Source organism: Pseudorca crassidens, chromosome 6 (assembly GCF_039906515.1).
Source record: "Pseudorca crassidens isolate mPseCra1 chromosome 6, mPseCra1.hap1, whole genome shotgun sequence".
NCBI classification, from domain to species: Eukaryota; Metazoa; Chordata; class Mammalia; order Artiodactyla; family Delphinidae; genus Pseudorca; species Pseudorca crassidens.
This window is the reverse complement of record NC_090301.1, coordinates 117,105,672-117,132,098: the sequence shown is the minus strand read 5'-3', so window position 1 is coordinate 117,132,098 and position 26,427 is coordinate 117,105,672. Positions and strand designations below refer to the sequence as shown.

At 44.0% G+C, this 26,427-nt stretch overlaps 1 protein-coding gene across 2 annotated transcripts in view; it reads left to right on the top strand.

Moving 5' to 3' along the window:
- CCDC93 (coiled-coil domain containing 93) overlaps nucleotides 1-26,427 on the top strand; it is an 87,180-nt gene that overhangs the window by 44,120 nt on the left and 16,633 nt on the right. For both annotated transcript variants that reach the window (XM_067742156.1, XM_067742157.1), the window contains exons 12-18: nucleotides 13,533-13,649; nucleotides 17,565-17,627; nucleotides 21,244-21,317; nucleotides 22,424-22,505; nucleotides 23,310-23,381; nucleotides 24,645-24,698; nucleotides 26,172-26,234. In XM_067742156.1, coding sequence (XP_067598257.1) covers nucleotides 13,533-13,649; nucleotides 17,565-17,627; nucleotides 21,244-21,317; nucleotides 22,424-22,505; nucleotides 23,310-23,381; nucleotides 24,645-24,698; nucleotides 26,172-26,234 — 525 coding nt within the window. The remainder of the gene's footprint in view (nucleotides 1-13,532; nucleotides 13,650-17,564; nucleotides 17,628-21,243; nucleotides 21,318-22,423; nucleotides 22,506-23,309; nucleotides 23,382-24,644; nucleotides 24,699-26,171; nucleotides 26,235-26,427) is intronic.

Genomic DNA, 26,427 nt, shown 5'->3' with positions numbered 1-26,427 from the left:
ACTGAGCATAATACTCTCTAGGTCCATCCACGTTTTTGCAGATGGCAGAATTTTATTTTATGTGTGTGTGTGTGTGTGTGTGTGTGTGTATACACCACATCTTCATCTGTTTATGGACACTCGGGTTGCTTCCACATCTTGGCTATTGTATAAATAATGCTGCTGTGAACATTGGGGTGCATGTATCTTTTTGAATTAGCATTTTTGGGTTTTTTTGATATATACCTATGAGTGGAATTACTGGATTATATGGTAGTTCTATTTTCAGGCTTTTGAGGAACCTCCATACTGTTTTCCATAGTGGCTGTATCAATTTACATTCCCATCAGTAGTGTACAAGGGTTCCCTTTTCTCCACATCCTAATTGAAATGTGTTATTTGCAGACTTTTTGATGATAGCCATTCTGACAGATGTGTGATAGCTCATTGTGGTTTTGATTTGCATTTCTCTAATAATTAGCGATGTTGAACATCTTTTCGTTTGCCTGTTAGCCATCTGTACGTCTTCTTTGGAAAATGTCTGTTCAGATCTTCTGCCCACTTTTTAATTGGGTTGTTTGTTTTTTTGATATTGAGTTGTATGAGCTGTTTCTATATTTTGAATACTAACCCCTTATTGGTAATATCATTTGCAAATATTTTCTTCCACTCCAACAGCTGTCTTTTCATTTTGTCAGTGGTTTCCTTTGCTATGCAAATGCTTTTAAGTGTAATTAGGTCCCATTTGTTTATTTTTGCTTTTATTTATTTTTTTGCCTTAGGAGACAGATCCAAAAAATATGGCTACAATTTATGTCGAAGAGTGTCCTGCCTATTTTCTCTTCCAGGAGTTTCATGGTTTCAGGTCTTACATTTAGGTCTTTAATTCATTTCGAGTTTGTTTTTGCATATGGTGTTGGGAAATGTTCTAATCTCATTCTTTTACATGTAGCTGTCCAGTTTTCCCAGCATCACTTGTTGAAGAGACTGTCTTTTCTCCATTGTATATTCTTGCCTTCTTTGTCATAGATGAATTGATCATGGGTGTGTGGATTCATTTCTGGGCTTTCTATTCTGTTGCATTGATCTACGTGTCTGTTTTTGTGCCAGAACCATGCTGTTTTTGATTTCTGTAGCTTTGTAGCATAGTCTGAAGTTAGGGAGCATGATACCTCCAGCTTTGTTCATTTTTCTCAAGAGTGTTTTGGCAATTTGGAGTCTTTTGTGGTTCCATATAAATTTTAGGATTATTTGTTCTAGTTCTGTGGAAAGTGTCATGGGTATTTTGACAGGGATTTCATTAAATCTGTAGATTGCTTTGGGTAGTATGGCCATTTTAATAATATTAATTCTTCCAATCCAAGAGCACAGGATATCTTTCCATATCTTTGAATTATCTTCAATTTCCTTTATCAGTGTTTTATAATTTTCAGAATATAGTTCTTTCACCTCCTTGGTTAAGTTTAGTCCTAGGTATTTTTTTTTGACACAATTTTAAATGAGATTTTGTTTTTAACTTTCTCTTTCTGATAGTTCATTATAAGTATATAGAAATGCAACAGATTTCTGTGTATTAATCTTGTATCCTTCAACCTTACTGAATTCATTTATTACTTCTAATAGTTTTTTTGGTGGAGACTTTAGGATTTTCTTTATATAGTGCCATGTCATCTGCAAATAGTAACGGTTTTACATCTTCCCTTCCAATTGGATGTCTTTCTTTCTTTCTTTCTTTCTTTCTTCCTTTCTTCCTTCGTTTCTTGTCTGATTGCTGTGGTTAGGACTTCCAATACTATGTTAAATAGAAGTGGTAAGAGCGGTCATTCTTCTCTTGTTCCTGATTTTAGGGGAAAGGCTTTCAGCTTTTTCCCATTGAGTATGATGTTAGCTGTGGGTTTATCGTAAATGGCCTTTATTATGTTGAGATATATTCCCTTTATACCCACTTTGAGAGTTTTAATCATGAATGGATGTTGAATTTTGTCAAATGCTTTCTCTGCATCTATGATCATGTGATTTTTATCTTTCCTTTTGTTAATGTGGTCTATAACATTGACTGATTTGCAAATATTGGACCACCCTTGAAATCCTGGAATAAATCCCACTTGAGCATGGTGTATGATTCTTTGTATGTGTTGTTGGATTCAGTTTCCTAGTGTTTCACTGAGGATTTTTGCATCTACATTTATCAAAGACATGTAATTTTCTTCTTTTGTAGTGTCTTTGTCTGGTTTTGGTATCCAGGTAATGATGGCCTCATAGAATGAATTTGGGAGTTTTTCAGAATAGTTTGGGAAGGATAGGTATAAGTTCTTTGTATGTTTGGTAGAATTTCCCAGTGAAGCCATCTGGTCCTGGACTTTTCTTTGCAGGGAGTTTTTTTTTTTATTCTGTTTCACGTCTAGTAATCTGTCAAATTATCTGTTTATTCTTGACTCAGTTTTGGCAGGCTATATGTTTCTAGAAACTTGTCTGTTTCTTCTGAGTTTTCCAATTTGTTGGCATAGAACTGTTCATAGCATTCTCTTATGATTTTTGTATATCTGTGGCATCATTTGTTATTTCTTCTCTTTCATTTCTTGTTTTGTTTATTTGGGTCCTCTTTCTTTTTTCTTCTTGGTGAACCTGGCTAAGGCTTTATCAATTTTATTTATCTTTTCAAAAAAAAAAGACAGCCGTTAGGTTCATGAATTTTTTTCCATTGTTCTTTTGGTCTCTATTTCCTGTCTTATCTTTACTATTTCCTTCCTTCTGCTGACTTGAGACTTTGTTCTTCTTTCTCTAATTCCTTTAGATGTTAGGTTAGGTTGTTTATTTGAGGTTTTTCTGGTTTCTTCTAGAAGGCCTGTATCACTATAAACTTCCCTTTTAGAGCTGCTTTTGCTGCATCCCATAGATTTTTTAAAGTTGTGTTTCCATTTTCATTTGTCTTGAGGTATTTTCTGATTTTCTCTTTGATTTTATTATTGGTTTTTTAGTAGCATGTTGTTTAGTCTCCACGTATTTGTGCTTTTCCTATTTTTCTCACTGTAATTGATTTCTAGTTTCATACTGTTATGGTTGGGGAGAAAATGCTTGATATAATTTCTGTCCTCTTAAAGTTGTTGTACTTGAAAAGAACATGTATTCTACTGTTTTGAAATGGAGTGTCCTGTAGATATCTATTAAATCCAGCTGGTCGATTGTATCATTTAAGACCACTGTTGCCTTATGGGTGATCTGTCCACTGATGTAAGTGGGGTGCTAAAGTCCCCTACTATTATTGTATTATTGTCAGTTTCTTCATTTATGTCTGTTAATGTTTGCTTTATACTTTTAGGTGCTCCTGTATTGGGTGCATGCATATATGGTAACAAGTAAAATGTCCTCTCCTTGGATTGACCCCTTGATCATTATATAGTGCCCTTCTTTGTCTTTTGTTATAGACTTTGTTTTAAAGTCTATTTTGTCTGATACGAGTATTGTTACACCTACTTTCTTGTCATTTCCATTTGCATAAAATATCTTTCTCCATCCCGTCATTTTCAGTCTGTATGTGTCTTTAGCTCTGAAGTGAGTCTCTTGTAAACAGTGTATAAATGGGTCATTTTTTTTTTAATCCAGTCATCTACCCTATGTCTTTTGATTGGAACATTTAGTCCATGGATATTTAAATTAATTATTGATAGGTATGTACTTATTTCTGTTTTATTACTTATTTTCCTATTGTTTTTATAGTTCTTCTCTGTTCATTTCTTCTTCTTCTTGTTTCTTCCCTTGTGGTTCTTTAGTAGTATGTTTGTGTTTCCTTCTAGTTTTTGTGTATCTATTGCTGGTTTTTGATGTGTGGTTACCATGGGGTTCATGTATCTCGGCTTATAACTGTATCTGTTGATACTTGTGGTAGACTGATAGTCAGTCGTTTAAGTCCAAACACATTCTAAAAGATCTGCATTTTTTTACTCCCCTCCCCCATGATTTGTGGTTTTGATGTCACATTTTACAGCTTCAGGTCTATCCCTTCACCATTTATTGTAGTCAGAGTTGCTTTTCCAGTTTTTTGTCTTTAATCTTTGTACTAGCTTACTTAAGTGGTTGATCCTCAGCCCTCATTGAGGCCTTTCCTATTTGGATTTTTCCTTTTCTATAGATTCTTACTTCTTGTTATATAGCCTTTTCTTTTCCACTTAGAGAAGACCCTTTAACATTTCATTTAGGGTAGGTTTAGCATTGATGAACTCTCTTAGTTTTTGCTTATCTGAGAAGTTCTTTATTTCTCCTTCAATTCTAAATGATAAACTTGCTGGGTAGAGTATCCTGGGTTGCAGGTTTTTCCCTCTCAGCATTTTGAGTATATCCTGCCACTCCCTCTATCCTGCAAAGTTTCTGCAGAAAAATCAGCTGATAGCCTTGTATATGACTCTGTTTTTCTCTTGCTGCCTTTAGAATTCTCTCTTTGTTTTTACCTTTTGCCATTTTAATTATGATATGTCTTGGCATGGGTCTGATTGAGTTCATCTTGGTTGGGACCCTCTGTGCTTCCTATACCTTAATATCTGTTTCCTTCTTCAAGTTTGGGAATTTTGCAACCATAATTTCATCAAATATATTTTTGGCTCCCTTCTCCTACTGGGACCCCTACAGTGTGAATGTTGGTAATGCCTGGTGTTATCTCAGAGATCTTTTGAACTGTTCTCATTTTTTCATATTTGTTTTTTTCTTTTTGCTCTTCCAAGTGGGTGACTTCCATAATTCTATCTTCCAGATCACTTATGCATCCTTCTGTATCACTTAGTCTGCTATTAATTCCTTATAGTGTTTTTCATTTGTTACTGTATTTTTCACTTCTGACTGGTTCTTTTTTATATTTTCTATTTCCTTGTTAAAATTCTCACTGTGTTCATCTATCCTTTCCCCTAATTCAGTTAGCATTTTTATTACTAATGCTTTGAATTCTTTATCTGGTAATTTGTTTACTTCTCTTTCATTATTTATTTTTTCAGGGGTTTCTCTTGCTCTTTCAGTTGAGACCAGTTCCTCTGCCTTCTCATTTTGCTTAACTTTCTCTGCCTCTATGAACTTACGTGAAACAGTAGTTATCTGTTACAGTCCTGAAGGGTGTCCTTATGTGGGAGTGTCCCTGTACAGACTACATCTGCCTCCTGCCTTTGGTGGGAGAGCTGGATTTGACCTCAAAGCAAGTCACATCTTTCCTCAGGGTGTGCTGGCAGCTCTCACCTTGGTAGAAGGTGGGGCTGTAGATGGAGGGGCTAAAGCTGGAGCCAGCTGTGAGCTCAGGCTTCCCCTCTGCTCTGTGGCCATTACTGCCCTATCAGGGGCAGGGGCAGATCCCCAGCTGCTATAGCAGAAGCCCTGAGGTTTGGCTCCAAGCCGGCTCTGTTCCCTCTAAGTGTATGCTCTCCCCTTTCTCAGCACTGGGCCCCTTTCCCCAGACGGGGGAGCAGTGCTGGAGTGAGATGGGACCTGTGTGGGTTCTCGGTTCATGATGGGGCACGGGCTGTGGTGACCCAGCCACAGACAGAGGTCAGGGCTGCCTCCCTATGCCGCCTGTGCAAGCACCACAGTGGCTGCTGCCATCCTGCTCAGACGCAACCTCGGGGCCACGTCTTCTTTGTCCCTCACAGCCAGCCCCTGCCCCCAGCCCCTGCCTTCCCCGCCCTGTTGTGGAGCCATGCCACAGGGCAGATGGGGCCCATGTGGGCTCTCAGTCTCTCTCGGGGTGTGGACTGTGGAGTCCAGGTGCCGTCAGAGCGCAGGGCTGCTTCTGATGCCCTGGCTGAGCGAGTGCCAGCAGTGGCCGAGCTCTCTCCCCAGTCCACCGTGGAGCTGCGATGTGAAGTAAGCTGGGCTAGGGTGTTCACTTGCCTCAGGCTGGGGCACATGCCAGGGTGGGAAACGAGGCAGCCACTGGAGCAGTCCTCCGTCCGCCCTCCACCCTGCCCCGAGAGCAAGCCACCGCAGACATGCTTCTCTCGAGCGGAGTCCAGGCTTCCCACAGCCCTCCTGTTTGTCCGTCCCACTGGTGCTCCAGTCAGCTTGAGGGGCTCGTCTTCCTGGTGCTGGACCCCGGGAACGGGGAGCCCAACACGCGTCTTGAACTGCTCACTCCGCAGGGTGGATCTCCGCCCATGTGATCTCCCTTTTCCTCTGATCCCTTCCCAGGGGACCTGACCCGATTGCTTTTCTTCCCTTCCCGCCCGATTCCGTGTGGATCTTTCTTACAGCCTTGGTTGTACAGGAGCCTTTCTGCCATTTTCCGGTTAGTTTTCGGTGAGAACTGTTCCGCCTGTAGGTGTGTTTTGGATGTGTTCATGGGAGGGGTGAGTTCCACTTCTACTCCACCATTTTGATCGATCTCCTTTCCAGGTACTTTTTGTACCACTATCTCATTTAGTTTTCAAAAGAGCATGCTGCCTCCTTGCTTATAACCCTCTGCCTTCCTCCATCCGTATGTTGACACTTGCTTGTGTGCAATTGAAGCTACCTGTTTATGTGTGCGTGGACCACACTTTACTCTTCTCCTCTGTAACCTCGGAGCCTCACCAAGCGCCTGGCAGTGTTGCTGCTTAGTACGTAAGCATGTGATATTATATCTGTTTTGTAGATGGGATGGTCATCAGAGGCGTTAAGTAGCTTGTGTACTACCATGTAGCTAATAAGTTCCAGGTTTGCATACAGGACTGTCTGACTTTGAAACCTGTCTCTGTGGCAGGGTGGAGTGTCCTCAGGGGGCAGCAGGGATGGCCTCCTTGGCCATCTTTAGTGTCTGCCTCCCAGGCTTTGCAGTGGCCAAGCCTCTTTAGACTCTCCCACTGTCTGACTGCCCAGTGGGGCTGCGTGGGGTGAAGAAGCCAGGTCACGTTGGGAACTAACCACAGAAATAAGTAAAAAACTGACGCAGCCCAAGCACTCACACACAGTCACGCCTAAGCTACTAAAAACTGTGGGATTTTCTGTTTGGGGTATGTGAGTGGCTTTTCATATCACTGGAAAATGCCACATTAAAATATTCTCATCCAGATCTCCAGAGTGGAATATCCTAGCCAGAAGACTGTCAACATCTTGATCTTATTTTAAGGTGAGATGCATTTGGGGTCATCAGGGGACTTATTTGTGGAGGAAATTCTTTTTCTCAATAGGTTTTGGAAACTTTCCTGTCCAGCACAGGGACCTTGCCTGCATCAGAAGGTCATGGGGTGCTTAGGAACTAGGAGACCCTGACTTTCGTTAGAGAATCTTTCCTGAGCTGAGCTGGAACCGGTGTGATTTCTAATAAGCTCAGGTATGAATAATTCTAATCTCATCACCTGACCCCACCCGAAAAACTCTTCTTCTAGCAGCATTAGCACCTAGGGTTGGGGAAGAAGGGCAGTACAGGGGAGGAGGTGCCCTCTCGCAGATAGAAAAACCCAGGTTGGGATTCGGGGGGCGGTGGGGTGGCGAGGTCGGGGAGGATTTTTAAGCCCCTTCTTTCTAGGCTCCACTTTTTCACTTAAGGTCACAGGTGTTAGACAGGTCATATTCCAGATCTGTAAACTTCTGGAGGGCCAAGATTTCATCTTTCATCTCTGTTCCTGTTGCCTGGCACATAATAACGCTCGCCCGTAGTTGCCGGTGCCTCTCCTTCCTAAGGCTTTTCTCTGATGTGTGGATCTGCTCGTGTCGTCTCCTTCGTAGCACTGCTCACAAGGCACTATTTCATTTGTCTCTGTCTCCCAGGACTAGAATATGTGCTGTCAGCCAGGGCTGGGAGCATTGTGCATGCCCTGTGCCTAACGTAATGGGGTTTTCATAAACATTTGTTGAAGGGAGGAGAAAAGGAAGGGAGGAAGAAGGAGGAACGAGAAGAGCTTTCAGAACTCTCTCTTGCTTTGTCACGATGAAGGCTTGGGGAGAATGTGGTGGGTATAGCCCCTTTATGGATGAGTGGGTGTCACCTGACTAGACCGTGAGCTCTGTGTCTTTTTCCACGTTTCCAGTGCCTAACACTGTGCCCCAGTAAAGGTTAGCTGATGAAACAAAGGAAGGTGGGGAGAGAGATTTAAAACAATCAGAATTCGGAGATGAAGGAACCCTGTATATCTAGAGAGAATATGCTAATATGTTTGTGTCTCCAGACTGCTCCAAGATTTCCTAAATTCTGAGTTACGTAACACAGAAACTAACAGCGAAGAGAATGATACAAGCTAACGAGTTGTTGACCTGGTGGGATTGTCTCAAGTCACACAGCATAACCTATACCTTTCAGGGTCTTTATCAGTTTGGATAAAGACATAGGAATTAGCTTCGTCAAATTTAAACATCATTTAAAGCTAGAGTAGAAAAGGTGGCTAATAGATTGGAGAATAGAATCCACATTCAAAAATATCTTAGACTGAAATGTTAAGCCCAAACAAATAAATTCATTTTTTAAGGAAGGTAAGCATGAACTATTTTATTTTAGAAAAATCAGTCATACCAGTTCAGGATTTGATGAGGATGCCGTCCGACCTGACATTAGTTCTTGGGTAAAAGTGGGAGGTTTTGGATTTTGTTCACACCTCCTAAATCTTAGCTGCATTCTGGGCAGATAGACTATATTGGTCACCTTGGGACCCAGAGCTGTGCATTAGACCCAGCAAGTTTACGTGAATATGGGTCTTTGAAATTCATGGGACTTCGTTAGTGAGAGTCAAGAATACTGAAAAGCACATTTACGTATCTGGTTTCGTTAATGGGAGCAGAGTGTAGATCAGGGAAAGTGAATGATCCCATCCTGTCTGCAGTGCTCAGATTCCATTGGGAATGCTCGAAAAGGGTTATGAGCTACGGTATGTCCAGGGGATAGCCAAGATGGTGAAAGGAGCTGACATCTTATTATGAAAAGGAGAGAAGGCAGAGCTGTGGATGCTTCTTTGTTAGAAAAGTTGGACCGTTACACAAGAGTGATTGCAGTTTGTCTCTGTGGCTTCCGGGAGGAGCGGGTACGTGTGTGTGAGTTTGCAGGTCCATTTCTGCTGTTCGTTTCTGCCAGCTTTTTCTCATGATGCTTTGACTTCGTGTGTGCTTTTGATTTTTGACTGTCGGTTCATACTGCTTGGAAATTTATCTGTAGAAGTTCTTTGAGACCTAGAGTTGAAGCTCTGTTCTTCCAGAGGGGATTGTCTTTTGCTCTTACACGCGTTTGGGCACACCCCAGCTCAGGCCCATTGTACACATAGTCTTGGCTTGTAGGTTTTTTGGACCATCCAGGTAGTGTGTACATTTAGATTATAGAACTGCACAAGGGCAAATCTGTTGTCACAGAACCTCATGGCAGATTCTTTCTTTTCCTCCTACATCTGTGTCAAGGATTATGCAAAGCAGTTGTTGAATTATAAAAATCAAAGCCTGAGATCAACTGGTTTTGGCAAACACTCAAGAAAAAAGCCAGCCTCCATGGGTACACCTACCTCTTGGATTCCCACTTTTACTAACTTTTTGGCCTTTTAGGATTTCTTACATTCTTGCTAGTGCATAGATTTTTTTTTAAGATTAAAAAAATAAATATTTTATATTGTCTGTTTACTTGTTTTCAGTGGGAGGATTTGTCAAGGTCCAGAAACTGAAGTTCATCTATTCAGTCTGGAGAACTTGTGGCACCCTCATGAGATAAGGGTCTTTTATTATTGACAGCTTAGTAGCCACATTTTAGTGGGGGAATGGGAGAGGGATGACATAGGGAAGATTCCTGTATTAGGAAGGTTGATATGTAGATAACCTTTTGGGTCTATTTCATTATGAAAGTATATAGTTTTAGCTAAAATAATCATTTTTTTGTTTCTCTTAGGAATTTACTATTTTGAACTGGACTAATATTATCGAGTGACATTTATATCTGGTTCCCCTAAGAATAGAAATTGCAAACATCTGTCAATTATTAGAAAACATTGAATCTGCACTAGAAGTCATCTTAATCCACCCTGTGGTTCTGAAAGCACGTTCTTAATCTGAAATTGTTGAACAAAATTAGATTGGCACTTTAGCCCCTGCTCTAATGTAAACACAATGCAATATTTATAGATGGTTGGCATTCTTTGAGAGATGTTGGGCTTTTCAAGTAAAAATCAGTTAATACACCCCAGGGACTTAATTTTTTTCTGTCGAGGATTTTCTGTAAAGCCCGTTCTCCTTTCTCCATCTGTCCAACTTTGTTTCATCCTTTAAGATCCAACTTGGTGATCTTTAGTTTTCTTCCCACTGTGACTGTCAGTGGACACAATGTCAGATGAGCCGTACTGTTTCAAAGACCTGTTTCTGCCTTCTTTGGTCTAGTTCTTTTGGCTTTGAGGAGGGTATTTGAAAGAAATGAAAAATTTCGCCGACTTAATAAAAAGTGTGTTTGAAATATAGAGCAATCAGCTTCCCGTTGACTAGGTTAAGAACTCTCTTCAGTGCAGCTCTGGAATAAATGATTTTTTTCTGTTACAAAAATAACTTCCCGTTAAATAAAGCAGTTTGCGTAGCACCATCTCTGGACTCAGGCACATGGAGGAATTCACAAATTTATATGTACTGTGGGCCTGTTCATGTGCATATTATTCATTTTAATTGCACTGGAGAAATGTCAGATGTGGAAATGGCACTTAATAACCTGACGTGTACATTAATGCTTTGCAGATGCAAGTTTAAGGGACTGCACAGAGCAGTGAGAATTGCCACCTAGCAGCAAGAGAAAGGATTTTGAAAGCCCATGTTTGCTTGGGACATACACTGTCATAACAGAGATGTAATAGTAAGTTTGTATGGAGACTTGAGCATCCTTTCGGAGCACTACAAGTATTTTCTCTCTGGTTGGTTGAAGCAGCTGTCTAGTGAGGGTGGAATCAGAAAGCGCTTCCCCTCTCAGGTTCGTGGGTGGGCCCACTGCATTGGCTGGAGTCAGGGTTAATGAGGCTGCCCCAGTCAGTGAGTAGATTCCCAAGAGAGCCAGCCCCTTAAAGTAATGGTTCTCAAAATTTTTAGTTTCAGGACCCTATAAGAACCCTTAAAAATCACTGAGGAGGTCCTAAAAACTTACATATTAATTCATTTACAAATAACAATGATAAATGCATTACATATTAACATCAGAGCAGTGATACCATCACATGTCATATAACAGGTGGAAAATTTCACTGTACAATCATGAGAGAATGAGTGAAAAAAAATCATATCCTAGTATCATTATGAAAAGGATTTTGACCTCAAAGACCCCCTGAAAGGATCTTAAGGGACCATGTGGCTAAAAATTTAAATTGAGAGAGAGGCAGGGGCAGGGGGGAGGAATAGCCAGCTAGCCTGGAAGTCCTCTTTCCAGGTTGCAAGCTAGCTACTGGTTTTCCTGCAAGAAGGGTTCTTGGAAGTGAAGTCAAAGGTCATAGTCTTAAACAAAGCTGTGCATGTTGACAGGTACACTGATAAGAGGGTGTGGAAGCTGGGTGGGAAATGCAGTTTTCATTCTTTTGGGACCTTGGCCATAAAAGCAGTTTCTCAGCAGGAAGTCATGCTAAGAGTTGGAGACATCATCCAACTCCTGCCAAAGGTGCAGGACAGCACTGAATGAGTATGTGCCCACCCCTCACCCCCACAGACCGGAGGAAGTCTCCCTGGGAGGTGACCGAGACATGAATCCCCTGGAGCCTGCTTGCCCACAGCTTGACCTGATCCAAAGCCAGAGAGACAGCCAGAGGAGGTCAGGGCACTCAAGATAATCCTGACATCAAACATAGAGACATACCACATGGGGTAGTTCCTATGATTGGGGAATTAATTCCATTTCAGACATCAATGAATCATGAGATGGAGGGTTTATGTAATTCTGCTAGTAAAGCAGAATGCTCTGAGGATATGCCAGTGACATTTTGGAAATCAGTATCAAGGAATCTAAGCTGGATGTTAAAACCCAAATCTGAAATGAACTATAAGAAGAAAGCTACTAAATATATAACAGACAAAAGTGGCCAAATTGATAACATAGTTCAGGATGATATAGTCAAAGTGGAGGAGATATAATTAGTCAATTATAATTATGTTTCTGACAAGTGATCTGAAAATCAAGAGGGAGTGCTCTTTCCTTTTCCCCCTTTTTTTATGCTCTCAAATAATCTTCGGGAACAGTTCTCCTTCCGTTGACTACAGGTTGTAAATATCTTGATGTGCCCAAAGTTAATTGCATTTTAAAAGTTAACTCCGATTTGAAGAAATTCAGATAAGCTGGAATGTGTTAGTCGACATTTTCCACAGATCCCAGGTTTCAAAGCTAGCTGTTTTGTAATGTCTAGTTCTCCTTTATGGCCTAGCAGCTCACAAGATAGAAAATGATGTTTCCTGCCATTTTATGCAGCCATATCCTGCTGGTTGACTCCCACCTCCAGAGTCATTAAGCAGCAAAAAACTTATCCTCTATTAATAGTGCCTCTGACTTATTCAGGGAAATCCTTAACCAAGATAAGTGGTGACTGTACCGTCCAGTTTCTTCTCCTTCTCGCTTTTCTGTCTCTTTCCACCAGAGGTAAATCTTCCAAAACTTTGAAACTCGTGATCACTGTTAAAACATGCAGGGAAAATCAGATATTCGTACAGTTTCGTTGTGCTTGGGCTTAAAAATCAGAGATTAGCTTGGAACTGGGGTACTTCCAGTAAAGAAGGCAATGTGGTTATAATGGGTGTTCATTGGCTGGTCAGTGAAGCTGTCTATTCTGTGATCACCCAAGAAGTGTTTTAAAGATGCCTATTGGAATAGGGTCAAACTTCTCGTTTCTTGTTCCTGGGACTTCCCTCTCTGGGGTCTTGAGGCAAGGGTTTGTTTTCAGTATCTGCACCAAGCTGCCCCCTTCTTCGCACGGTTTCTTGGTAACGTTGAGACGTTCACCTTATCACCCCAACCGGAGATCTCTCCCTTGCTCACTTACCGTCCTGACAATCTCTACGTCCTGTCCAGCCCTTCTTCTCCATGCCCTCACCATTTACACAATTTCAGGACCTTCCTCCTGGCCTCTCTCAGCAACTCTCGCCTCTCTCAAATCTATCCTCCGTGAACACCAGAGGAATAGAATTGAGAAATGGGCCCATGGATGGGGAGAAGAAGGTGAGAGAGAGACTGTTTCTTTTCGTTGTAAGTGCTTCCGAATGGTTAAACTTTTTAACCATATATTTATAATACTTTGATGAAAGTGAATCAATTCATCATTCTTAATAACTGCAGAATGGTCTTAATGAAGATACTAAGATGACCATGTTATTCCTCTATTTGAGACCCTTTGATGAGAACCTATTGCTTATGTGATATCAACCTAACCACAGTTATATATCCCTGTGCTTCTGCACATGCTGTTCACTCTGCCAGGAACGTAGACGCTCTTGATCGGGCTTTTGGTCATTGGGTCAAAATCTTCTTCTCTGAATTGGGTTTGCACTGGACCCCGGGGCCCCACTGGCTTGGTTGTGACCGGCTGCCCAGTGGTGTTCTGCCCAGACTGAGCAGGGACAGGGCTGTCTTAATGCACTGGGGCGGGCTAATTAAATCCTTTGGGTCTTCCATCTGTTTCCCACAGCAGTCTGAGCTATCAGCTGAAGAAAGTCCAGAAAAATTAGGAACCTCCCAACTACATCATCATAAAGTCATTTCCTTGAACAAGCAGATTCTGCAGAAGACCAAACAACTGGAAGAGGTTAGTGTTTTCTTTTCATAATTTTATTCAAGTAAAATAAAACCGTTCTTCAAGAAGAGAGACACTGGGGAAGGCGTTAAGATCTCCATGTCAGAATGGTCAAAGGAGATTCTAGAACAGGGGTCGACACTCGCAGGCCCTAGGGCAGTCCAGCCGCCACCTGTTTCTGTAAATAGTTTTATTGGAATACATGCACACTCATTTGTTTACATATGTTTTGTGGCTGTTTTCAAGCTCCAGTGGCAGAATTGAGACCTACAGAGCCTGAAGTATTTACTGTCTGGCACTTTATAGAGAATATTTGCCAACCTCTGTTCTAGAAGATCACAGGGCAAGAAGAGCATTTATTAATTCACAAAGGTTAGCTGAGCACCGCTGTGCTGGGCGCTGAACTAGGCCATGGTGGTGAAAGAAGAACAAGTTACGATCTCTGCTCTCAGGGGTCTGAAGGTAGTGATGAGGGGACATACTCTAGACAAATACATCATTTTTTTCTGTCTTTATAAATTTAAATGCTTCAGCTCATTAAATTTAAATTATAGGGATAATACAAGCTCACTGTAAATAAACAAAATAGTATAGAACTGTATGAAGTTAAAAATGGGAATCCCCTTGTACTCTCAACCAGTCCCATTCCCTAGAGCAACCCGCTGTTTCCTAGGCTTTGCAAGCTCTTACATATGCTCATTCACCTGGGGAGAGGGGGTTGTCTGGTTATAAAAATTGAGTTTGTTTTTCACTTATTTTATCACAGATATCTCTCTGTCAGTAATAGTAATGTCTAATAAGGACTTTCTTTTAGAGTAATTACAAAGTGCTTTTCAAAATTAACTCATTCAGGGACTTCCCTGGTGGCACAGTGGTTAAGGATCCACCTGCCAGTGCAGGGGGACACAGGTTCGAGCCCTGGTCCGGGAAGATCCCACATGCCGTGGAGCAACTAAGCCCGTGTGCCACAACTGCTGAGCCTGTGCTCTAGAGCCCTAAGGCCACAACTACTGAGCCCGCGCACCGCAACTACTGAAGGCTGCATGCCTAGAGCCTGTGCTCCGCAGCAAGAGAAACCACCGCAATGAGAAGCCCGTGCACAGCAACAAAGAGTAGCCCCTCTCACCACAACTAGAGAAAGCCCATGCACAGAAACAAAGGTCCACCGTAGCCAAAAATTAATTAATTATTTAAAAAATTAACTCATTCAGTTCACACAACATCCTTGTGAAGGAGGTACTATTATTACCCTCATTTTACAAATGAAGAACCTGAGACACAGAAGTGAAGCAGTTTTGCCTGCGGTCACACAGCTTATTAGCAGTGGAACCAAGACTGGAACCTATAGATCTACCTCATTCTTTCTGATGAAAGAACGTAGTATATATACACAGTATATATGTACTGTAGTTTATTTCACCTGTCCTCTATTTATGAGGTTTCTTCCCCAGGGATTTTTTCCCAGTTGTAAACTTATGCTACCATGCACGTCTTTGTACAGTCATCTTTGTGCAAATATGTAAATATTTCTGTAAAACGGATTTTAAGAAGTGGAATTGCTGGATCAAAAAAATATGCATTTTCAGTTTTTCTAGAAACTGTCAAATTATTCACCAATTGTTTTACTAATTGATACTTCTACCAATAGTATATGAGAAAATCCAAACTCTTTAAATCCAAGAACCTCTCCTACAAGGCCATGAGGGTAGAAAGTGACCAGGATTCTCCTGCGGCCTTGGTGTTGAGAACCACGGAGAGAGCCTTAGCCCAACAGAGAGATGGGAGGAGGAGTAAAAGAAGGAGGAGGAATAAAGAACATGGTCCAGTAGGGGAATATGCTGCCAGAGGCAGAGAGCAGGAAGGCAGCTAGTAGATAGCGGACAAGAAACCTGAGGTTGAAGAAAGAGGAATCCAGAAAGAAGTGTTAACCAGCAGCTGAAGTTTGGGGGGTAAGTCTCGGGGTTAATGATGAAGAAGAAGATGGAGATGGGAGAATCACGGAGGACTCCAGCAAGACAAAAACTTAGCTAAGCTATTGGGACAGCCCCTGTTAGAGAAAAGCTGGGCAGATCTGTGATTAGTTAAAGAGAAGAGGTGTCTTCCCTGTCAGGATCCAGCGCCCGTGTGTCTTTGTCGGTGACTCCTTCCTTCATGAGCAAGCGGACTCTTTCCTTGGCCTCCCCGGGGCCCATCTCTGGCCCAGCTCTTCTTATACTTTAATCCCCAGTTTACTGGTTCGGCTCCTTGAGGGAAAGGACTGTGCCGTGCTCTTTGCCTTCCACTGCACACCTCATCTGAGCAGAGCCTTGGGTAAATGTCAGATGGGTGGGTGGGTGCAGGGGAGAGAGGGGGGCAGGAAGGTGGGTGAAGCAGGTACGAAAATAGCAGGAACTCTTCCTGGTGCTTCAAGAGTTAAGTCATTAGAATTTCAAGAGAAAAACAAACTTTCTCCAGAAATGCCCTCATCTACTAGTGACACAGACAGGTTAATAACAGTCCTCATTGCACAGCTGGCACACTTTGAAAAGAAAGAAGCCAGAGCCCCCTGCTTCCCTCCTCTCTCTCTCCTGCCCTCTGCTTGAGGTGACTTCCTGAGAGGCCTGGCTGGAAATTCATCAGTTGTGGAGACTGGTAACTAGAAGCACAGTTTAAGAGTAATGATTTTTTTTTTTTTTTTTTTTTTTGCAGTACGCGGGCCTCTCACTGTTGTGGCCTCTCCTGTTGTGGAGCCCAGGCTCCGGACGCGCAGGCTTAGCGGCCATGGCTCACGGGCCCAGCCGCTCCGCGGCATGTGGGATCTTCCCGGACCGGGGCACGAACCCGTGTCCCCTGCATCGGCAGGCGGACTCTCAACCACCGCGCCACCAGGGAAGCCCAAGAGTAATGATTTTTGAAGGTGACATAATTCTTAATAGGTTGCTTACAGGTTCAAAGATGGACTGAGTTGGGAATTCCCTGGTGGTCCAATGGTTAGGACTCCATGCTCTCACTGCTGGGGCCCGGGTTCAATTCCTGGTTCGGGGAACTAAGATCTCCCAAGCCACACGGCACAGCCAATAAATAAATAAATAAATAATTTTTTTTAATGGGCTGAGTTATTTTGAAATAATCGTTGAGATACAAAATACAATTTCTCATTGTTAATTTGTACACCAGTAACAACCAAAGTGTCTGATGAGTCTAACTGTGGTTTTCTACCACATCCCCTTTTCAAAAGTAGAAATGTACAAACGCTTTGAGCTTTGAATGGAATGTTTTCAGATATCTAAGTTCATAGACAGCACAAGATATACCTTTTTTGTAAGGAAAAGGGAAATGACATTTTTGAGATGTAAGTTTACGATTGTATAACTTGGAGCAGTAAAGGTAGTTCATTTTCTTTCTCCGCATGTTGAAGTCCTGAATCCTTTCTTCTATCTGGCATTGTCTGCCATCCAGTCAAATTCTATGCTAGATTCTTGAGTGCAGCAATGCAGTTTGTATCCTGTGAACGGGATACATGGACCATGTGCTTTATTCCTTCTCCTTCTTTTACTCCTCCTTCCATCTCTCTGTTTGTTAACTGAAGTGATTGTAGCCATACAAAGAAGTCAGACCTGAATTTGAACCCAGTCCTTATCAGTTATCAGCTACGAAACTTTAGTAAAGTAACTTAACCCCTCTGAGTCTTTATTTCCTCCTATGTTAAATAAGGGTAATGTCTTCGTCCATTGAATGTAGTAAGGATTCACTGTTAGAATTTACGCAGAAAACCTAGTATATCACCTGACATGTAGTTGGTGCTAATTGAGTCAAAAACGTCCATATTTGTTTAGTTTAAATCTTTCTGAGCTTCCATTTTCTCATCTGTGAAATGTGGATACCTCCCAAATCTGTGCCATTGTGAGGCTCAAATGAGAACAGATGTCTTTTATCTTTCGTTTACAGCTGCAGGCAAGTCGTACCAACCTACAAGCCAGATATGAGGAAAAAAAGAAAACACTGACAGAGGTGAGCAGGTTTCCTTCCTCCATGGGTCTTGTTGGTAATCGTTTGACCTGCAACACTGATGGGATGCCTGCATCATCAGTCTGTGTGGAGGGGTCACCATCCCCTTCTCAGGGCTCAGGTCCATCTGGGGACAAAGGACAATCACATGGTAGCGCATGACTCGAGCCATAAGTTTATCCACACTGCCGTGTTCTAAACCATCAGAGTCTGGGTGGGAGAGGTCGCCGTGGGCTGCAAGGGTCCGGGAAGCTTCCTGAGGACAGTGGGCCTGACAGACAGGCAGGGCGGCCACGTTGAAGAACACGGTGGGTCATTCACGGCAAAGGGCCTCTGCTCCAGAACACTGGATTCCGTGAGAGAGAGGAGGTTTCTTTTTGTGAGATGACACGACTACAGAGGGTATAATTCGTTGTTCACAATTGCCGGTGATCTCCTAGGCGGAATGGAAGAGGGGCTGTGGGTCTGTTTGACCCTGTGGTCCGTGTCCTGACCCAGATGGCGACCGTGCGGTCCTCCATCAGCATCACAGCATACTTACCTCCCACTGGCGACTGCCTCAGAAGCCAGGCGAGGAAAACAAACATTTGTGGTACTAGCTCTGTCATGCGAGGAATTTAGTTCTTTTTACTTCTGTCCCTCTTTCCACGGAAAGCGAATCCTCACCCAGGTCTGAAGAGCTCTCCCCATTGTGATTTTCGTGCTCGGGCTACAGCTGTACTTTACAAGGGCCTCGCTGCGAGGGCCCCACCTAGTGCTTTCTGGACCATGTGGAAGCGGGACTGGCCTTCAAAGGCATCTCTGAAGCCAAGGCAGTCCCTTTTTTTTTTTTTTAATTTCGCATGAAATTTGCCCATTTAAAATTGTCACTTATCCAGCAGTATGCAGCACTTAGTTCACTGCTTTGCTATAAACCTGACAAAGCTTTGTAATTCTGACCTGGACTGGTGGCTTCAGTTATTGTCAGAATGTTTGAAAAGGGCAGACGCAAGATGACAATTAGAGGAATTTTTTAAAAATTCTTTCTAAAGGTGCCTGTGCTGCATTTGGACACATCAGCTTTCTTTACACTGTTCTGTGACTCCATTCCTTCTGGATTAGATGGCAAACTCCTGGGGTGGAATCCCTGCAGCTGTCCTACTTTTCATGCTACACAGTCCCTGGCTTGAAGTTTGCCAAGTCATGGATCCATCTTTCTATAACAATCTGGAAGAGATTAAAGGCAAAACATCTTGATATCAATTTCCCTAAACACTTAACTGTCTTAGGATATAAATCCAGAATGGTTATCAAGTCACTTTTGGTATTAAACACTAAATCAAATATTTTTTGAACCCTGTACATGTGCTAGAAAGGTGGAAGGTATGAGTTAAGTCAATAGTAGGAGATAGTCTTCCTGTCCTCACATAATAGTAACAGCTAACATTACAGTGTGCTGGGTGTGCTCTGGGCACATCATTTGTATTAGTCATTGAATCTTCATAACAACCCTGGCAACACACTGTTGATATCCCTGTTCTGCAGCTGGAGAAACTAAAGCAGAGGGGCCGTTCAGATTCCACTGCTAACAGTCCGGCACCACTGACCTCTTAGCGAGCTTGCTGTCCAGGAGGGCAGTCAAACTAATTCCCATCTAGAAAAACGGGAGGCTCTCCAAAACCTAGTGCTGAACAGCTTATAGAGAAGACAGATTTGGTCAGAATCCTGAACACTGTGAACCTGAATCAGTAATGAGCTTTGCCTTTGGGCCTCAGTCTTCTCATCTGTTCAAGGCAAGGACTGGGCAGAATGAGCACTCTGAGCCCTTTCATGCCAGTGTGCCCAGGTTTTACCTTTTCAGCAAAACCTGCCTTGCAGGATAACCTAGTAGCACTGGAAAACAGGGAAGATCTGCCTTCCCAGTAAACTTAGGCAAAGTGAAGCAGAGCACGGAAGGCAGAGGACAGACGGGAGCCCTGACGTGTGGCCGGGGGTTGGGGGCTGCCGCAGGCCCCTGCGTTAGCAGAGGCCCCCAGGTTCTAGCCTGTGCGCTTGCAATTTCAGCAATCACAGCTTTGATTTTGTACGTGAGAGGTTAATTCTGTTTTTAATATGCAGTATCCTCTCCTGCCTCTCTGAGGGCATTAACTGTGTCTGAAGTTTTTCTTGATCTATAAATTATTCCTTCAGATCAGAATTCATTTGTTGAATTGAAACATTTTTTATGGTTATATCTGAATATATAATTGATATATTATTATATATATATAATTTTTTTTATTATATATATTACATATAATTGATATATATAAAAGAATTGATAATTCTTCATGGTGTGCTTACTGTTGATTCTGAAATTTTCTGTGACCAACTGTATGGGTTCTGTGTCCATTTGGTGCAGTGACTATTCTGGAAGGTTGGGTCCCACTATTTGGTGGGATCAGCCAGTGGTACCTGTTGTTCGGGGCTGGGGCACTGTGTCTACTGCCGAGTGTTGCCAGCTCTCTGGGGGCAGCCCTGCCTCTGGGACCCATGCGCCAGCCCTTGGGTTAAGGGAGCCAGGCTTCACTGCGTAGCCCGCTGGCTCATCCTGATACAGACCCCAGCCCTGCACCCCAGGCCTTCCTGCGTCCTCTGGGTCCACACGGCAGTCCTCCACAGGCCCTTCCTGTCTGCTGCCATCTTCCTTGTCCCCGAGGTACCCACCTCCTGTGATCCAGCAGAATCGCCTGGACTTGAGGCAAGAGGAGCTCGCTGCAGCTTGTGTTTGGTCTTCCATTTTCAGCTGGAACTCTTAGAACTTCTTTAACTTGTTTTTTTTTAATGGGTAACCCATTCACATGGTTCAAAATTCAAGAAGTATGAAGGGTGCTCCCCCTGTAACCCAAGCAAACAGCTACTCTCTCCAGAGGGTAACCAGTCTCTTGTGAATCTTTTCAGAAAATTTTCATGCATGTACAAATAACATGTAGGTTCTTTTATACCTGTGTACATCCGATGTGTACATTCCTTTACACACATTGGAAGCACATTGGAATCATGGTTTTATATGTTGTTTTCTTCAACCAACAGTAGATGTTAGAGATCATCATAAAAGAGCTGTTTATTCTTTCTTTTTTTAATAGCAGCTTAGTATTCTATTGTGGGATAGATCTGCACACCTTAAAAATTAAAATCTGAATTTCTTTAAAATTTCTTTTTTAAAATCCCCCAACTGTCTGACTCAGAAAGAGAAAGTGGAATTTTTCAAGATGGGAGATTTAACCCTGCCCCTGTCAAGCAGCCATGATAGTGGTATCCTGAAATTGAAACCCAGGTCTGTCTCTCACAGCCACTGTTGTTATTTACCTCTTCCTCCTGAAAGACACCTGCTGTCAGCATTACTTTTGGCTTTCCACCCATTTGCTGCTGTGATTTAAAGGTATTGCCTTTAAGGTCTCATTTACCAACAGAATGTGTCAAGAAGGGTCTGGTTTTGACCTTTCCATGCTGTCCCTCCACCCCCATCGTCTTCCTCTCGTCCACCTATTTTCTCAACATACAGCCAAATCCAGTGGGCTGTCAGGAAAGGGGTGCAGGTGTGAGCCGGGAAGGAGAGGACGTCTCCTGTCCCCACAACGTGCCTCCTTGTCTCCCGCAGCTCAAGAATTACGGTGAGAAACTGGACAAGGAACAGGCCGCCCTTGAGAAGGTAGAAGCCAAAGCTGACCCAAGGTAAGAGGGTTCAGCATGTGCTTATTCTCTCCGTGAAGCTCTCTGGTGGTTTGAGCACCGGGTTGAGGAGCTGGGGGTCATTGCTGCTGGCCCCGTGCCGCTCAGTTACTCCACCGCTGATCTGGGCCGTGACTGTTGCCCAGGGGGTTCTGAGTTAGCCTCCTCTTCCCCGCCCCCCAGTTCCCCCTGGGGTCAGGAACAGCTCGTTTTGTGTTTTGTTTTTCTGTTTTTAAAAACTAAGTAATACATTCAAGGTTCAAAAGGACGTGTGCCGAAAAGTCTCCTCCCGCCCTTGCCCCCCTCCCTTAGAGTCAACCATGGTTACCAGGTTTTAACAGCACACATTTTAGCCCTGTCCTTTGGGAGTGAAGGTACAGTCTTTTTTGACCAAGACACAGCTGCTGGGTTTTTGTGTTTTGTTTTATTTTTCAATTAATTGTATTTAGACCATTTAAATTAAATATAATCACTCACATTTGACCGTTTTAGCACCAAACTGTGTGGGTGGTGAAATCTCCCAAGTGTCACTCACTTGAGTGAAATCATGAAGTAATACATGCTTCAGGCACAGATTGAGCAGTTCTGGGTTTGGTGGACATTCTTAGCCAAGAAGTACCTACAGATTACTTGGCTTTATGATTAGAAACCCTCTTTTCATGAAGTGGAGCAAAGTACTATTAGATACTTGACATTTTAAATTTCAAATTGGTGCTTTTAATGACCTTAAAACTCGTTTCCTTTCAGAAGGGAAATGAAAAATACTAAAATTACGATACTGTCTGTGCTCTGAGTCTGTTAAGTAATCAGTATCATTAAAAATATACAGTAATCTTGAAACTCCTTGTTGTTTCTGCAGCTGACATTTTAATGCTGAATTCTGTAGTGTTTGTTTGGATGTGGCCCGATGGACTCAGCTTATAAATGAATAATAATGTCATTTAAAGGGGGGTCATAACCATTTGTGGGAAGCCCATTAGACACTCTTGGGAGAGACAAGGAAATTAAGAAAGAAATCCCTTTTTATCTGGGGTCTCGGTTTTCCCCGTGATTCATAAAATCATAATAGTTTGTTTCAAGTCAGTCATTTTTTGGTCTTTTCTTTTCAGCATCCTGCAGAACTTGAGAGCCCTTGTAGCCATGAATGAAAATCTGAAAAGTCAGGAACAGGAGTTTAAAGCACATTGTCGAGTAAGTGTGGCTTGGTGTCGGCAGATGTTAAACAAGATTCTTGTAAAACCTCCTGCTTTTCCTCTCTCGCGCTGCCGAGGGTCCTGTCCAGGTGCGGTCGGAAAAACAGGCTCACCAGGCGGGTACGTGGCAGTGTGTGAGAGGAGTAGAGGACTATGGTAGGTGCCCTCTGAGGACCCCGCAAGTGACTCAGGTGTGCCAGACCCCCAGACCGAGAGCACAGTCTAACAAACGATGTTTTCTAATTTCCAAATGTACTGAAAAGAAAAGTCTTACAAAGTGCGAAAGGCATAGCATCTTAGGAGACCAGGGCCGCCCTGAAAACCTGGCGTGTCTGTATGTTGCGTGTTCTGCCACGTGAGACCTCGTGGTCCAGTAGCGCCAGAGCCATCCGGAAGCTGGTCTGACTTGCGCAGGGCCGTGTGGCAGGGGAGGAGTGCCTTGGTGAGGCAGGGCTCCGGGCCGCAAGGTCCCAGGAAAGGTGGGGAAGGGTCGGCACCAAGAAGGAGGCTTGGACTGGGCTCTAAGCCACTCGTTCATTCCGTGTCCCAGGGGTTACTGCAAGCCTCGCCTGCCCTTTAGGAAGAAAGGCCCCTTCTGACTGAGGTACAGCTGCCTGTATCCTCCTGAGTTAACCTTCCCAGGCTGAAAATCAGGGAGGGATCTGGGGAGCTACTGCCTAATGGACTTTCTGACTCCACGTAAACTCACGAAAAGTGAAAAAAAGACTCTAGATCAAGGTAAATAATTGCCTCCGATTACTAGCCTGTCCAAATCTTACAAATGTTCATGTTACTTTTAAAGGAGGAGATGGCCCGGCTGCAGCAGGAAATTGAAAACCTGAAGGCTGAGAGGGCTCCAGGCAGAGATGAAAAGGTACGGGCTGTGGAGAACTGCTCCAGTCTGCTGGGGCTGTGTGACTTCCACCGTGAAAGGATTTCTAGAGGACTCAACAGCGAAGAGTCTGGTGCCGAAAAAGACCAGACTTCCCTCAGCCTGGTCCTCTGAACACACATTTCTCAAATAGTTTTCTTCAATATTTGTCCCTGTCCTTTGTCTTCCTTCTATGGGTTAAAGCACCCATAGGTGTGGCTAGCAGCAACTCCAGATAAGAATTAACGGGTCACAAGCCCGGCTGCCCCCTCTGTTAGGGACAGGGTGTTTGCAGGAGCCCCCTGAGCTCTGTTCCCACTCGTCCCATTTGCCTGTAAATTCTGTGCCAGTTTGCTCATTTCACCCTGCACTCCTGCCCGGGGACACAGGAAGGCAGCAGAGAGCAGCACGGGATGTGAGGTCAGAGCTCTGGCAGCCCGGGAGCATCCCGGGCTCAGGAACACGGCCCACTGGCTGTCGGAACAGACACCTTGACCTTCCAAGGAGCTAGTGTGGACAAGGACAGAAAAATAAGTCTGTTTCTCTCACCAAGTTAGATTGTAGGGATCGCTGTGGTTCGTCCCTTCTCACACTCTATTCAAGGCTTGTTTGCTGAGGCTCCCTGTGCTTAAGATGTGAGAGCTGGGTGTGGCTTTGGACACCATCGACTGCACCCTCTCTCTTGGGGAAATGGGGAACTTGGGGCTCAGAGAGGGGAGGGGACTTGTCCAAGCAGCCAGCATGAGTCCAGGTGCTTTCCACCAGGGCTGCGGGGAGATGGGCCTCAGAGGTGCCACCTCCCTGTCATGATGGGTTGTGCCACTCCAGCCACAGCCGTGAAGACTGGCACGGGGATAGCAGAGTGTGGCCGTGCAGTGGGTGGTGTCCTGGGACCACCCACCCACATCCAGCCTTTCCAGTTGTTTCTAAGACTTTGAGCTCGGAGGCTCATGTGCGCTCAGCAGCCTCTGGGTTTGCACAAATCACAGACCTTCAGGATGGCGTTTCTCTTCTTAGCAGTCACACTTTGTTAGAGGGATTGACTCACATTCAAAGACAGTTAGAGTTTAGCTTGTTAGTGTGTGGCTGACAGGTATGTAAGAACAATTTAAAATCTGGGGCTCGTGTGCAGGCTGTGCCCTGTTCAGACGTGGTCTGCCCATCCCCCCCCCCACATCTGGACCCTCAGCTTTTCTGTCCCATCCCTTTCCTCAGAAGCATTTTTTTCTTTTTTTTTTTTTTTTTTTTAACTTTTCCTTATTGCAGACCCTCTCCGGGCGAGAGCAGCACGGTGCCCTAACCCCTGCCATGACGCACAACGTAAGTACCTGTTCATTCTCAGGACCGCCGCTGTCCTCTGCTGGTGTGGCAGCTTCTCACGCGTCTTTTCGTCCTGTCTGCGGCCACCTCCTTGTCTTCGGGCTCTCAGGGCGTGGCTCCATCTCGTGCATCCGCCCCGTGGGTGGAGCAGGACCTCCCGGGGACGGCCCTGACGGCCGGCACCTGGCACAAGGCATGCCGTCCCCACCCTGGCATCTGAGCCGGGAAGGGGACAGGCCTGTGTGGTCCACACATGCCCGTCACAGCCTAGGCTCCAAGGGGCGAGCAGTACATAGGGAGAGAGCTCTCTCTGGGGGGACTGTGTTCCAGGGTCAGCAGCCTGTAAAGGGCTGGGTAGTAAATATTGTCACCTTTGTGGGCCAGCTCCACCGTGGTTGTGGTAGTCTATAGATAAGTGAAAGGACATGGCTACATTCCAGTAAAACTTTATTTACAAAACTAGGCACAGAGGCGAAATTGACCCAAGGGCTGTGGGATTTAGCTGCTGGGCTGTAGTTTGCGGACCCCTGTTCTGAGTTAAACAGGTGCTTCTAGGAGAAAGGAATAGAAAAGGAAGAAGAGAAGGAAGAGAGAAACAGGAAAGCCTCTAACATTCTCCTCCTTTAGGGTTTCTCTTCCCTTCGTGCCCTCAGAGGCTCCTAGAGAGTGAGCCTCTGGCCTCCCATGGTGAAGGCTGTTGAGGTTTGCCTGCAGCTGAGCCCCATGGAGGAGCTGGTTGTGTGTGTGTGTGTGTGTGTTTACGCACACAGTGGGGAAGGGGCACCTCTGACACTACTGTAGCTTTCCCCAGTTCAGCAACCCATCCAGCCCTGTCTTTTACCCCATTGGGTTCAGCGAGGGGCTAGTTTCTCTCTTTTAATTCAACTCTGTCCAAAGGGCCTTTCTGCAGTGGTGGAAATGTTCTCTGTCTCTGCTGTCCAGTGTGGTAGCCACTAGCTACATGTGGCTACTGAACACTTGAAACGTGGCTAGGGAAGTTGAGAAACTGAATATTTTTAAGTTTTAGTTACCGTAAATTTAAATAGCCGCTTGTGGCTGGTGGCTATCGTATTGGATAGTGCAGGTCTAAACAGAAACGCAGGAAGCAAGACACCAGCACCTCCAAACACAGAGACAGAGAACGACAGGCTCTTTAAGTCACGGTTGTCTTCTCCTCCTCATGGATCTTTTTTGGTGCGGGAGGAAAGGGCACGTGGACTTGAGGGATACTTCACTTAAGAACCCTGGATGCAGCCTGGGTCCCGGAAGAAGGAAGAGTTGTCATAAAGTGATGTGAAAGAGTGTCAAGGGTCTCCCGGGACTTAGGACCCGACCCTGAACTCGGCCATTTGAAAAAAGGAATTTGGAGCCTCAGGATGAGGGAGATATATAAAAACTGTCCAACTTCAAAAGATTTCATCAAAACATGAAAATTTCCTCTTCCCAGATAATTGTGTTTCTTTCCAATTTCAGGAAGACCTAGACAGACGGTACAATATGGAGAAAGAGAAGCTTTACAAGATCCGTTTACTACAGGTGAGTGAAAACAAGAGCCAGTAAATGCCTCTAACTAGGCTTGCGTGCCTATAGCAGAGGTAGAAAGCCTCAGCATCTAAGAGCTGGGGAGGCTCGGGAAAGCTGCTGTTCGCTCTCCTATCTGGAGTGTAACTCAGCGGATTATGTTGGTTATAACACCTCACATTGGTATGTTGTTTCACCATCGTCTCGT